Source organism: Marmota marmota, unplaced genomic scaffold, assembly GCF_001458135.2.
Source record: "Marmota marmota marmota unplaced genomic scaffold, marMar, whole genome shotgun sequence".
In the NCBI taxonomy this organism is placed as follows: Eukaryota; Metazoa; Chordata; class Mammalia; order Rodentia; family Sciuridae; genus Marmota; species Marmota marmota.
In genome coordinates this window covers 2,038,730-2,051,794 of record NW_025999862.1, presented here as the reverse complement: position 1 = coordinate 2,051,794, position 13,065 = coordinate 2,038,730, and the positions used below count along the sequence as shown (strand labels likewise).

The 13,065-nt window shown below is 60.5% G+C and overlaps 1 protein-coding gene across 1 annotated transcript in view; it reads left to right on the top strand.

Annotated features, from left to right (window-relative positions):
- Positions 1-9,581, top strand: part of Unc5b (unc-5 netrin receptor B) — a 74,570-nt gene extending 64,989 nt beyond the window's left edge. Inside the window, exons 10-17 of the mRNA XM_015500526.2 lie at positions 200-592; positions 1,166-1,253; positions 2,230-2,398; positions 2,494-2,727; positions 3,586-3,735; positions 4,180-4,344; positions 5,147-5,328; positions 6,579-9,581. Coding sequence (XP_015356012.1) covers positions 200-592; positions 1,166-1,253; positions 2,230-2,398; positions 2,494-2,727; positions 3,586-3,735; positions 4,180-4,344; positions 5,147-5,328; positions 6,579-6,744 — 1,547 coding nt within the window. The 3' untranslated portion in view covers positions 6,745-9,581. The remainder of the gene's footprint in view (positions 1-199; positions 593-1,165; positions 1,254-2,229; positions 2,399-2,493; positions 2,728-3,585; positions 3,736-4,179; positions 4,345-5,146; positions 5,329-6,578) is intronic.
- The last annotated feature ends 3,484 nt before the right edge of the window (positions 9,582-13,065 follow it).

Genomic DNA, 13,065 nt, shown 5'->3' with positions numbered 1-13,065 from the left:
GGGTGCATGGCGGTGACCAGAGCCCAGGCTGCCTTCTCCCTCCCAGGGTTTCTCCAGAGCTTGCCCAGAGCTTCCCGCAGTGGGTGGCCGTCGAGCCTTTGCAGCTGGACCTTGGGTGGGACAGGAGGGCGCCTATCCAGGACAGGGCAGGACCCGGCCAGCGGGGCATGCCTGTCTGACCGTCACCCCCCTCCGACAGGCAACCCTCAGCTCCTGCACCCCTCGGTGCCCCCCGACCTGACAGCCAGCGCTGGCGCCTACCGTGGGCCAGTGTATGCCCTGCAGGACGCGGCCGACAAGATCCCCATGACCAACTCGCCCCTGCTCGACCCCCTGCCCAGCCTCAAGATCAAGGTCTACAGCTCCAGCACCACTAGCTCCGGGCCCGGCCAGCCAGACGGGGCCGACCTGCTGGGAGTCACCTACCCGCTGGGCACCTACCCTGGCGACTTCTCCCGAGACGCACACTTCCTGCACCTGCGCAGCGCCAGCCTGGGCTCCCAGCAGCCCCTGGGCCTGGCCCGGGACCCAGGCAGCAGCGTCAGCGGCACCTTCGGTTGCCTGGGCGGGAGGCTCAGCATCCCGGGCACAGGTGGGCCTGTCCCCTGCCTCTCGGCCAGTCCTCTGCACAGCTCACCACCCAGCCAGCAGAGGACAGGGCTTCCCTCCCCCCATTTCTCAGATGGGGACAGTGGGGTTCAAGGGCAAGAGGGGACAGTAAAATAGAGGTGCCAACTGGAAGACCCGGGGTTCAGTCCTCCTCTGCTCCTTCCAGGCCAGGGGCACCTTGGGTAGCCACTCGCAGAGGCTCACCGTCTCTGTTGGTCGGGGACAGTTCAGCAGCCCTGCAGAGCCCTGTCCCGGGTTCCAGTGGAGAAAGGGCGCCCACCTCAGTGCAAAACTGGTCATTGCCCTGAGCTAGGTGTGAGGGGCCCGATGCCTTCAGGCACCACGCAGTGTCGGAGGCCCTGTGTAGTGGACAGGCCCGCAGTGGCCATGACTTGGCCTCTCCTTGCATCCAGGCCCCATCTCCCTGTCCCTGGCTGGTGACTGCTTGGCACTCGGATGTCTTTCCCTCTCTGCCCTGTGCTAGCCACCTCCCAGCCCTGTTCTCCTGACTCCCTCCCCCCTCGCCCCCTCCCTGCTGACCTCCCTCTCCCCCCAGGGGTCAGCCTACTGGTGCCCAATGGAGCCATTCCCCAGGGCAAGTTCTACGAGATGTACCTGCTTATCAACAAGGCGGAAAGCACCCTGTGAGTAGAGAACCACCCTACCCCGGCTGCCCCGCTCTGCCTCCCTCTCCGCCACCTGCCCATAAATCATAGAAGTGGAGAGTGGTTGACAGACAGGTTACAAATAGGACCAAGGGCTAATATCCTCACTATGTAAAAAGCCTTTATAAACTAATAAGAAAAATTGAACATCTCAAGATGAAAACGAGCAAAGGATATGAACCAGTGATCTCTCTCTCCTCCCCACCACCACACACAGTGACCTGTAGTTTATGAGAAAACATTCTACCTGATTCGTAGTCGAAATTAATGAATATCCATGAGATATCGGGAATTATTTTTGCTTAAGGAATTCACAAGGATTTTTTTTTTTCTCCAAACAATAATATCTTCATCCTCCCAGAGCCCAGGCACGTAGCCCTCCATGGCGTGATGGTGGGAGCACAGACTGGTACCAGCCTTCTGGAGGGTGATTTAGCCATATCTGTTAAGAACGTTCCCACCAAGTGCGGTGGCGCAGATCTATAATCCTAGCCACTTGGGAGGCTGAGGCAGGAGGATTATGAGTTCAAAGCCAGCCTCAGCAACTTATCATTGAGGCCCTAAGGAACTCAGCGAGACCCTGTCTCTACATAAAATATAAAAAGGGCTGGGATGTGGCTCAGTGATTAAGCACTCCTTAATCAATTGAACCAGGTTCAATCCCTGGTACCAAAAAAAAAAAAAGTTCCCCAAATTGCAGAACCTTTGAAGCCGTGTGCTAAGGCTTGGTGGTGAGAGTGCTCTGGTGTGACCACAAAACTCTGGAAACAACTTTAAGGTGTGCGCCATTTCCTCTACCTCCTCCGTCCCCAAAACCTCGGGGTCCGGAGCTCAGTGGCAGAGCCTTGCCCTCGGCCCAGGCTGTGGGCAGAGCTGGAGGCTCAGAATAGCCTGTGCCCTTGCGAGTCCTCAGCCTCCTCTCACAGCCTCCTTCCTGCCCTCTGCTTGGCCCCAGCCCGCTGTCAGAAGGGACCCAGACAGTACTGAGCCCCGCGGTGACCTGCGGGCCAACGGGCCTCCTGCTGTGCCGCCCGGTCATCCTCACGGTGCCCCACTGTGCAGAGGTCACTGCTGGCGACTGGATCTTCCAGCTCAAGACCCAGGCCCACCAGGGCCACTGGGAGGTGAGGAGCCCAGGCTACCCGACCTGCCGGGGAGGCCCGCGGAGGCCCGCCAGGATGCCCAGGGCCGGTGCACTCCAACCCTCTGTGCCCTGCAGGAGGTGGTGACCCTGGACGAGGAGACCCTGAACACCCCCTGCTACTGCCAGCTGGAGGCCAGGTCCTGCCACGTCCTGCTGGACCAGCTGGGCACCTACGTCTTCACGGGCGAGTCCTACTCCCGCGCGGCCTGCAAGCGGCTGCAGCTGGCTGTCTTCGCCCCGGCCCTGTGCACCTCCCTGGAGTACAGCCTCAGGGTCTACTGCCTCGAGGACACGCCCGTGGCCCTGAAGGTACAGCCAGGCCTCGGCCCAGCCTGGCACCCTTCCTGCCGCAGCCCCAGGCCGCAGCCCCAAGCAGGAGACAGGCAGAGGCTCTCGGGGCTCCTGCTGGTCTGCGGGAGGGCAGATGGGGAGGGTGACCTCACACCTGAGCCCAATACAGCGGGGAAGGGCATCCAGACAGCAGTGTGGCGTTCAGCCTGAGCAGAGTGCCAGCCCCCTGCCCCTCCCTCCTGGGCTTGTGGGGGACTGTCAAGCTCCGTGTTGTGGGCTGAGGCATCATAGGTGAAGGGCCGGGGGGACAGGGTCTCCTGCTGGGACCACCCGTCTGGAGCCCAGGCGGCCCGGGAAGGACTGGAGGCTGCTGGGGAATGCTCTTAGGCCCGGATCTCTTGGTGCTGGGCACTGGCTGGTCCACTCTGGCCAGAGAACAGTGTGGAGATCAAGACAAAAGGTCTACTGATGGGCTTGCTTCTTAAACCCTCGTCTGTCCGTCCATCCATGTTGAGTTCTGTTCATGGGCCTACTCGGTAACAGCCCATTGATCCCCGCCATCTCCCTTCCATTCCTTTATGTTTCCTTCCAAATATCCCTCTATTCACGTCCCACCCATTTCCACACCGACTTCCACAGCCTTCTTTCTCTTCCTGTCTGTCCGTGCAGTTCTCCATCCGTCTGTCCACACCGTCAATCTCTTCCCCCAGCCATCTATAGGTCCACCCACACATCCATTCACCCAAAGCACTCGCTCACGGGTCCCCCGGGTCCTGCACGTGCTCAGGTGGGTCCCTGCGCCCCACCCCTCAGCCGCTAGTGGAAGGGGCCCAAGGCCAAGCCTGATGCAGTCCCCTGCCCCCGCCCCGGCCGCAGGAGGTGCTAGAGGTGGAGCGGACGCTGGGGGGCTACCTGGTGGAGGAGCCCAAGCCCCTGCTGTTCAAGGACAGTTACCACAACCTGCGCCTCTCCCTGCACGACGTCCCCCATGCCCACTGGAGGAGCAAGCTGCTGGCCAAGTACCAGGTGAGGCCACTGGGGGGCCTGGGGGCACCCGGCTGCTCCTGCCTCACCCCTCACGGCTCTCACGCCCTCTGTCTTGCCCGGCCGGTCTCCGTGCCGTCCTCAGGAACACCCCAGCCTCTGGGCCCGTGACAGCCTGTCACTCTCCCACATCACACAAAGCCCACACCCATCGTCCTCAAAGAGGCCTCGCCACCTGAGTGTGCGTGCCTGGCCAACTGTCCTGACTGCCTCTGCCCCACCCTGCAGCCGGGGACCCCATCGGCTCCCTGAGGTGTCCCGGCTCAGACACCCACGCACCCCCCCTCAGCCAGCCAGCTTAGGGGCGCTTCCCAGCTCTTCTCCCCTTTCCTTCTGGGGGGGAGACCTGAACGCCCCGGAGGGCCCCGCCCTCCTGGCCTCCAGGCCCCAGAGAACTGGCTTGGCCCTGACCCCTGCCTCTCGCAGGAGATCCCCTTCTGTCACATCTGGAGTGGCAGCCAGAAGGCCCTGCACTGCACGTTCACCCTGGAGCGGCACAGCCTGGTCGCCACCGAGCTCACCTGCAAGATCTGCGTGCGGCAGGTGGAAGGGGAGGGCCAGATAGTCCAGCTGCACACCACGCTGGCCGAGGTGAGGCGGGGCTGCGGCACACGGCCCCGGGGTCCCCCTCCCGTGGGCAGAGATGCGTCTCCCACAAAGACATCTCGCCTTCACCTCCCAAGTCAGAACAGGCACTTGGTTAACAACCATCACTGTGTGCCATTCCTGTGCAAGGTACATGTGACCAGGTGACACACGTCACCTCACTAAATCGGCACAACCCCAGGGAGACAGTTGATGGTCCACGTCTGGAAGATGAGGAAGCAGGTTTTGGGGAGGGCAGGTATCCCACAGTCACAACAGCAATGGGACTGGGTTTGCACCCAGGTCAGCACAAGGACAGAGCCACCATGCTCAGCCACTGTAAATCCAGACTGAGGTTAAAATCCCAAGCCACCCAGGGTGACGATGCTGCTCCTCCTCCTCAGTGCAGTAGAAAGAGCCCTGCACCAGCTCTGCCTCCCACTAGCATGGTACCCTGGGCACCTGGCTCTGCCCCCTCTGGACTGTATTTTCCTCATTATAGAAACTGGTCTGCGTGGGCTGCACTGTGGTGGGGCTCCTCGGGTTCCTGACCACCCGTCAGCCTTAGCCAGGAGCAGGCACCTACGATGACAATAGAAGCCTATGGTGACACACCCCTGCTGGCTGAGGAGCAGCCACACGTCCTTGGGCTTGGGAAGGAGTCTGCTCCTGGGGGAAGAGGCCCTGGCCTGTGCAGCTGCCGGCTGCCCCAGGGAGGGGCGAGGCCCAGCCTCTGAGCTGCTGTCCAGGGCAGGGAGCCCAGAGCAGCAGATGCCCAGCACCGTGGCCCTCTTTCCTCACCCTCCAGACTCCTGCTGGCTCCTTGGATGCCCTCTGCTCTGCGCCCGGCAGCGCCGTCACCACCCAGCTGGGACCCTATGCCTTCAAGATCCCGCTGTCCATCCGCCAAAAGATATGCCACAGCCTCGATGCCCCCAGCTCGAGGGGCAGTGACTGGCGGCTGCTGGCGCAGAAGCTCTCCATGGACCGGTGAGTGTCCGGGACCAGAGCCCAGGTGGCCTCGTCCTCGGTCTGGTAGGCAGGGGTGGCATCAGTCTCCACCATTGGTGGCAGGTCAGGAGCTCGGTTTGGATGCGCTAAGTCTGGGGATGCTGCTTCGGGGTGGAGGGTCGAGCTCCGAGCGCCAGCCTCCGAGCCAGGCAGGCTGCGGACCACCTCACTCTCCAGGCTGTGCCTTCCCACCGTGGTCTGCAAAATGCCCCACCTGCCCATCTGTGGGACGACCTGAGAATCAGACCAAGCCCAGGCACCAGCTAGATGGGGTCACCACCAGCACCTCAGTGCCAGGGACAGAGCAGATGCCCCCAAAACACTTGCCCAGTGACAGAACACACCTCGGTGTCAAACTCATTGTGAGGCTGGGGCTGGGACTCAGTAGTAGAGTGCTTACCCCACACGTGGGAGGCCCTGGGTTCGGTCCTCAGCACCACGTAAAAATAAATGAATAGATAAGGATAATCCCCCTGCAACTAAAAACAAATATTTTTAATTCAAAAAAATAAAAAACCTCTTTGTGAGAACTTCCAATGCCAGAGGCCTATGATGACAAAAGTGACTCATTGAAAAATGTCCACCCTGCCCCAAGCAGGTGCCGTAGACAAGATGTCTTACAGAAATGACGAGTGCGGACTCTCAGACGGCGCAGGCCCTGTTCCTGCTCTCGGAAGTCCACGGGGCAAGACCAGGCAGGGAATAAAGGGGGAGGAAGCCCCGTGGGTGGCGCAGGCCTGTCACCCCAGCAGCTTGGGAGGCAGAGGCAGGAGGATCGCAAGTTCAAAGCCAACCCCAGCAGCTTAGTGAGACCCTGTCCCAAAATAAAAATGGCTGGGGATGTGGCTCTGTGGTAAGGAGCCCCTGGGTTTAATATCTGGTACCAAAAGAGAACCGGGCAAAGGCAGAAGAGAGACTGGCCATGTCGCCCCGTCCCCAGCCCGCCGTGCCCGTGGACAGGACCAGAGAAGCCTAGACCCTTGCTTTGTGTGAGCGTGGATCCTGTCTGCCATGCCAGGAGCGACTGACAGGTTCCCATTTAAGAGATGAGACTGAGGCTCCGAGAGGGCCACTGACTTGCCGGGGCCAATCCGTCCGCTGGGATTCAGACCCAGGACTACGGGACGCTGGAGCCCACAGTTTCCCACCTCCTGTGCTTCCTCCACCCCAGGCTCCTGGGAGGCACTGAGCGCTCCCGGTGCCACATGCCCCTCTCCTTCCCACTCCAGGTACCTGAATTACTTTGCCACCAAAGCGAGTCCCACGGGCGTGATCCTGGACCTCTGGGAAGCTCTGCAGCAGGACGACGGGGACCTCAACAGCCTGGCGAGTGCCTTGGAGGAGATGGGCAAGAGCGAGATGCTGGTGGCCATGGCCACTGACGGGGACTGCTGAGTGCCCAGAACCACGGGCCATCAGGGACAGGCAGAGGCCGTGCATGGAGGCCGGGGCAGCCTCCTCATGGAGGCGGACAGTGGAGTTGCCCCCGCTCCTCCCCCGTCCGACCACAACCAGCCTTAGAAAAGCCACGCCCTGCGCTGCCCAAAGGGCCGGTGCTCCTAGCCTGCTGCCTCCCCTGGCCTCACTCCCCGTGGGAGCTGGGGCAGGCCCTGGGCACTTCTCGGGGCCAGGAGGTGGCCCTTCCTCCACCCACCTCCTGCGTCCCTGGGGTCGGTTCCGTTCTCACACTCCCTCTCCCTCTCCCCCCGGACCCCACAGTCCAGGCCATCGCTCCCCATCCACAGGCAAGAAGTGAAGGAAGGCAAGCAGGCGCCTCGGGCCAGCAGGGCCAGGAAGAGAAACGCCCCCCCAGGGAAGGGAAAGCCCAGTTTCTTAGGAAACGCAAACCATTTTTATCCAGATATTTGGATAGGTCCTTTTTAAGAAAAAAAAAAGAAAGAAAGAAAATGAACAACAAAAAAAAAAAAATGGAAAACTTTTTCCCCCCAGTACAGGTGAGAGTGGGTGTGTTCTGTCCGAGTGTGTGTGTGCGTGTGGTGTCAGGGAGAGACTGAGCGGATTCTGAGACTGAAGGTCTCTGCTGCTGAGGGACCTCTTTGGACTAAAGGCTGACGAGGCCTCAGTTCCCCAGCGGTGAAGGGAGCCGGTCAGGCAGGCTCTTGGCCCTGAGTTGCCCCCAGGGACAGGGACAGGGCGCTCCCACAGCCCGCAGACCCCAGGAGGAGCAGGTCGGGGCCCAGGCAGCTGTGGCCGGGCGAAGGCCCTTCTCTCTTCCTGGTCTGGTGGCTCCTGGGAGGCGTGTGGCCTGGAGTGGCCCCCGGAGCTGAGCCGAGGACACACGCTCCAGGACCCCTCCTTCCTGGGGAGGGGCCTGGGTCACTGCAGCCCCACCGCAGCCAGCAGTCTCAGACCAGGGGACTCCTGACACCCAGGACCCACGGTCTGCCCTTGCCCAGCCTCTGCTCCCGTGCAACGGAAGGGGCTGTCAGAGGCCTGTCACCCCACATGGCTCTGGGGTGGCGTTGGGGCAGGTGTTGCTATCAGCCTGGGTGGGGAGACCGCATGTCCCCCAGGAGTGTGGGGGGGAGTCCAAGCCCCACCTCTGATCCCAGCAGGCGCCTCCTTCAACCCCCCATCACTGCTGTGTGGAAGTGGGTGGGGCTCCCAGGATGGAGGAGCTGCCCCCCCAGCCTGTTCTGGAATGTTCCAAGGGCCTCTAAGGAGAAACAAGTTCCCGGCCCCTTTTGGCCTGACCACAGGGCAGAGACCAGGACCTCACGGTGGACAGGGGGTTCATCCAAGGCTCCTCCCCCTGGGTCCCCGAGGCAAGGCAGGGGTCAGTCTTGGCACCTTGGCCTTTGCCACTTTGGTCTCCTGAGAGGGGAGCAGGTGTTAGGGCTGCGGTCCCAGCATGTCCCCAGCCTGGCCTCCCTGCAGTGGACCTGGGGGCTCCTGGGGCTTCTTCCCCCCACCACTGGAGCGGGGTTGGCCACAGGCAGGGGAGGCCTGCTGGAGGCTGTAGAGGGGATTCCTTCCCTGGGCCTGTGCTGGGGTCGGCCGGGTTCTGGGCTCTGGCCCAGGTGGTTCTGTGGCGCTGCCTTAGGGCTGCAGTGAGCCTGTTGTACCAAGAGCGCCGGCTCCTGTGGGTTGCCCCCGCCCCACGCCACGGTTTACCAGCACAGGTGAGGGCCTCTTTCTGTCTGGAGATCACAGTCCATGGTGGGCTCTGCTGGTGCTGCCCCCTCACAGGCTCTAAAACACCCACCTGCAGCTCAAGAGCAGGAATTAAGTTCCATCTCTGCGGTGAAACTGCTGTGTGACCTTAGGTACATCACTGCCTTCTCTGGGCCTAATATCCTTTTTATGCCTAGAAGACCCTGCAGCTGTCTGAGGCCCACACCATTCTCTGGGTTTTGGAAGGGACCCCTCATGGGTAAAGTTGACCACAATCTGCCTGCTATGTCCCCTCCGCCTCCCAGGACAGGGGCTCTTGGTGGTGGTGGGGGCAGCCAGCCAGTTCCAGTCTGACTTCCAGAAATTATGGACCAGAGCCTGGAGCTCAGAACCAACCGGCTGGGCCCTTCCAGCAGTCGTCCCCACACTGCCACCTTGGGGTGGGGTCGGAGGCGGCTCTGACTCCTTCCTGAGGAGCAGCCTGGGTGCTGTCCCCGTCAGCAGCGTGGGTGCCGCAGGGGCCTGTCAGGGCCGCACAGGGGTGTCCCGTCTCTCGTCCCTTCGGTGTGTGTGCGCATGCGTTTCTCCCTGGGCACAGAGGATGCCCCTCTGGGAAGCTGCGCCTGTCCCCACCTGCGTGGGGGGCGTGGCCTCCTCTCCGCCCCAGGTTTGCACACCTGGAGGTGGGGACCCTTCTCTGTCCCCCCAAGTCCACAGGGTGTCAGTGCATCTCCTACGTGCCTCTGCCTTCCCTGCCCCGGGCTTTGGCACCCGGGCCAGGGGCCGCCTCATCTCCTGGACCAGCCAGGCCCCCCAGTCCCCTTCCCTAGCTCCCAGGCAACTGAGCCGGGTCCCTTAGCAGGCCTCTGAGGACAGGTGACCGGGAGCCTGGGAAGGGGGCCGCTGTCCTTGGGACAAAGGGCTGGACCCCTGCCTGGGCCATGGGCACCGTTCTATGTCCAGAGGGGCACAGGACCCAGGGATGGCCCCCAATCCCCCCTGTGTTTATTCTGTAAACTCCAACCTGTACATAACGTTTAGCATTCCTATTGTAACGAAATTAATTTTTATGAAATAAATTATATTTCCTAGTCTAACAAAAAAGTCCAAGTCGTGTGCTGTCTTCTTGACATCTGTCATCAGCAATCGGGAAGGGTGGCACTGTGGGTCTTCAGCTCTGAGCCCTGCACATGATCACACCCATTGTGCAGAACAGAAAACTGACACAGAGAGGGAAAAGGACTTCCCTACGACCCCACAGTGAGTCCCGTGGCTCTGCACCTGGGCCCTGTGCTGTCGTGCTGCCCGCATGCAGGATCATGGAACTGTTCAAGGCTCATTTGAGTCTGCCAGGGGCTGGGTCATGGGTTGAGAGAGGCCCCAGCATCCCTGCCTCCCGTCTCTGGGTGCAGAAGAGACCTCCGGGGGCTGAGGCAGAGGGGTCAGTTCAGAGCCCTCACCTGGGCCAGGAGAAGAGTATGCAGGGAGACAGGGCTGAAGGGCAGACGGCTCCTGTGACTTTGGTCCCCGGGCTGCCATGCATGGTTGGGCTGGTTACGCACTGGACAACAGCAGCCCACGGAGTGGGCGAGGCACCACCCACAGGCAGCAGAGAGCTGTGCACTTACTGTTTCCAGCAGACGGCAGCAGAGTCTTGTTCTAATAAAATCAATACAGTGCTGTCAAGTTTCCCGAGGCGGAGGTAACTGGGGATGGGGGAGTCCCCTTTTCTATTTTTTACAAAGATGCCGTATTATTGGTGACAGGCCATTTAATCTGGTCCCCTCTGCGACATGGTCCTCAGGTTTCCTTGTGTGAGTTGGAGCTGGACCCACGTTTCCCAGCATGCACTGTGTCTCTGAGGAGAGCCTGTGGTCTCCTAAAGTCTGGGGTGAGTGCCCCTCTGGCCCCTTCATGGAGAGTCCCAAAGCCCATCAGCAGGTGGAGGGCCAAAGTCCCGTGAAGAAGCTGCTCTCCTGTGACCACCCGTGTCAATGGTGTATTTGGCCATGGAACTCAACCTGCTCAGGCCCTGAAGTGCATGGTGCCCACGGTCCCTGCCAGCCCTGACCTCCTGGAGCCTGTCCCAGCCATCCCTCTGTGTGGGGAGCATGTGCTGTGGGCGGGTCTCAGACGGGACATTACCAGGACAGGCGGACCTGCTGTCTGAGGGAGCAAATGGCCTTGTAGGGAGGCAAAGCCCTGGACGGTGTGTGTGTGTGTGTGTGTGTGTGTGTGAGAGAGAGAGAGAGAGAGAGGGAGAGAGAGAGAACACGCACAAGGGAGAAGGAGGAGGGGACACACCCCGCCCAGGGGGGCTCAGACACTGTACCAGCTGGGCACAGTGACACACACCTGTAATCCCAGTAACTCAGGAGGCTGAGGCAGGAGGATGGCAAATTCAAGGCCAGCTGAGCAACTTAGTGAGACCCTGTTCAGAGTAAAAAGTAGAAAGAGTTGGGGACATAGTTCAGTCATATAGCGTCCCTGTGTTCCATTAAAAAAGAAGGAGAAGGAGAGAGAGAGAGAGAGAGAGAGAGAGAGAGAGAGGAAGGAAGGTCGGTCTCATTGTGGTTGCTGAGAGTCCACCGTCCATCTTGGAACTCCCCCACTCTGAGACCCCTGTCAGGCAGGCCCCGGGCCCAGGGCTGTCCGTGCCCAGCCTCCTGCTGCCCCCCACCCAACAGCAACCCGAACCCCCTCCCGCTGTGGTGGGAAGCGCCTGTCCAGTCCCTGCATGGGGAAAGCCCAGCCTTCCTAGAACTGGCCCAGGAGTCCCCATTCCTGGCAGGACGCTGCGTCTCCCATACCCCTGCCCTGCATGGACGGAGGAGCTGGAGAAGAGGGACCCCAGGCTTCCTTGTCAAGGAGTCGTTCCGAAATCCATCAGCCCCTCCTAGGTCCCAGGACTCCACAGCCACAGCCTGGAGGTGGGCAGGCAGGTGGGCAAGGGGCTGTGGAGGCTCAGCGCGGCCCCGACTGGGCCCGGCATCAGAGAGGCTTTCTGGAAGGTTCGATGTCTTACACATTGGATGGCTTCTCTGAGACGTGGATTCTCAGTTAGCCAATGTGTGGAGACACAGAGGCAAAGGTCACAGCCACCTGTCCCCCGCCTGGTACTAGGCACTGATCCCAGGGTGCCTTACCACCAAGCTGCATCCCAGGACTTTTTATTTTGAGAGAGGATCTCGCTAAGTTGCTGAGGCTGGTCTCCTGCCTCAGCCTCCTGACTCACTGTGATTGATCCTGGGTCTATGGACAAAGTTCTGAGGCCTGGTTTCTGTGGCCGACCCCAATGTCAAGGTGGTGTGGGCCATCCCGTGAGACTCAGCCACTTGCTTTTATGAAATTTCTTACTAAGAGAAGATGCTGATGTCCTTTTGTAAGTGACAGACTAGACGTGAAGGCTGCTGTCTGCCAGGGTGCTGAGACTGTGTGTGTCTGTGTATGAGAGAGAGAGAGAGAGAGAGAGAGAGAGGGAGAGAGAACTTGGCAACACTAGTTACCCAGGAATTGGGGACGGTGTCAGCAGGTGCACCAGGAGTCGGTGCCATCTCTGCAGCCCTATGGAGTGGCCCAGCCCAGTCGCTGGGGACGGAACATGCTCCACCTGGTTCCTTAACTTAAGAGGCCTCCCCAAGGCAAGGTCGGTGATTCCTGGAGACTCCGACACAGGCGGGCACAGCACTTGGGGCGTGTGGGTGTTCCATAGGACTTCAGGTCACCAAGACGGTGGTGGCAGAGTATAAGAAGGTCGCTGTTGGAGGACAAGAGAAGATACTGGTCACGTCCCTGATTATGATGTCCCATTACCATGACAGTTCCCACCACTGAGGATTACCACCATGATGACTCCGCCACGGGTTCAGCATTTAAAACTGACCCATGGGGTAAAGTGGGCGGTATTCAAAATTCTCACCAGATGTAACCAGTGGGCACAATGGCAAGGACTTCCATCAGGTCCACGTGGGGAGACACTGGTTTCCAGACGCGGGGCCCTGAGCCTCTCTCTTGCTCAGCCCTGTCCACTCTGCCTCACAGAGCACTGCCTTCACCTCCACCTCCACCTCCACCTGCACCTTCAGTCAACCTGTCCTCTGCCTGTTATTTGTGTGTGTCTTGCTTAATTCTTTGTTTGGGACACCAAAGACCTGGATCCCACTGGACACCCTGAGGGTAACGGGGATGAGCCAGGCTGGACTCGCCCTGAGCAGCACATCCCACAGGACTCGAAGAATGGAGAGGCCTTCCAGCCGCGTGGCCTTGACAGACAGGTGCCTGTGCAGGTGAGGGTGGGCAGGTTGGGGCGGAGGGAACAGTGTGGTCACAGGTACAGAGAGCAGAGCCCCGCACAGGGACAGGGCCAGTACTGTTAGATAGTGCAGAGTCAGCCAGGGGCATGTGCCACCAACTGGGGCCACCTAGATGTGCTCCCTGACATTGGGGTGGGCCACAGAAACCAGGCCTCAGAACTTTGTCCATCGAGCAAGGATCAAACCCAGTGTCTCCTGGGTCCAGTGGCTGGTGCCTTGACTGAGGGAAGTGGCCGCAGCAACACTAGAAGAAATGCGCCCACTCAGT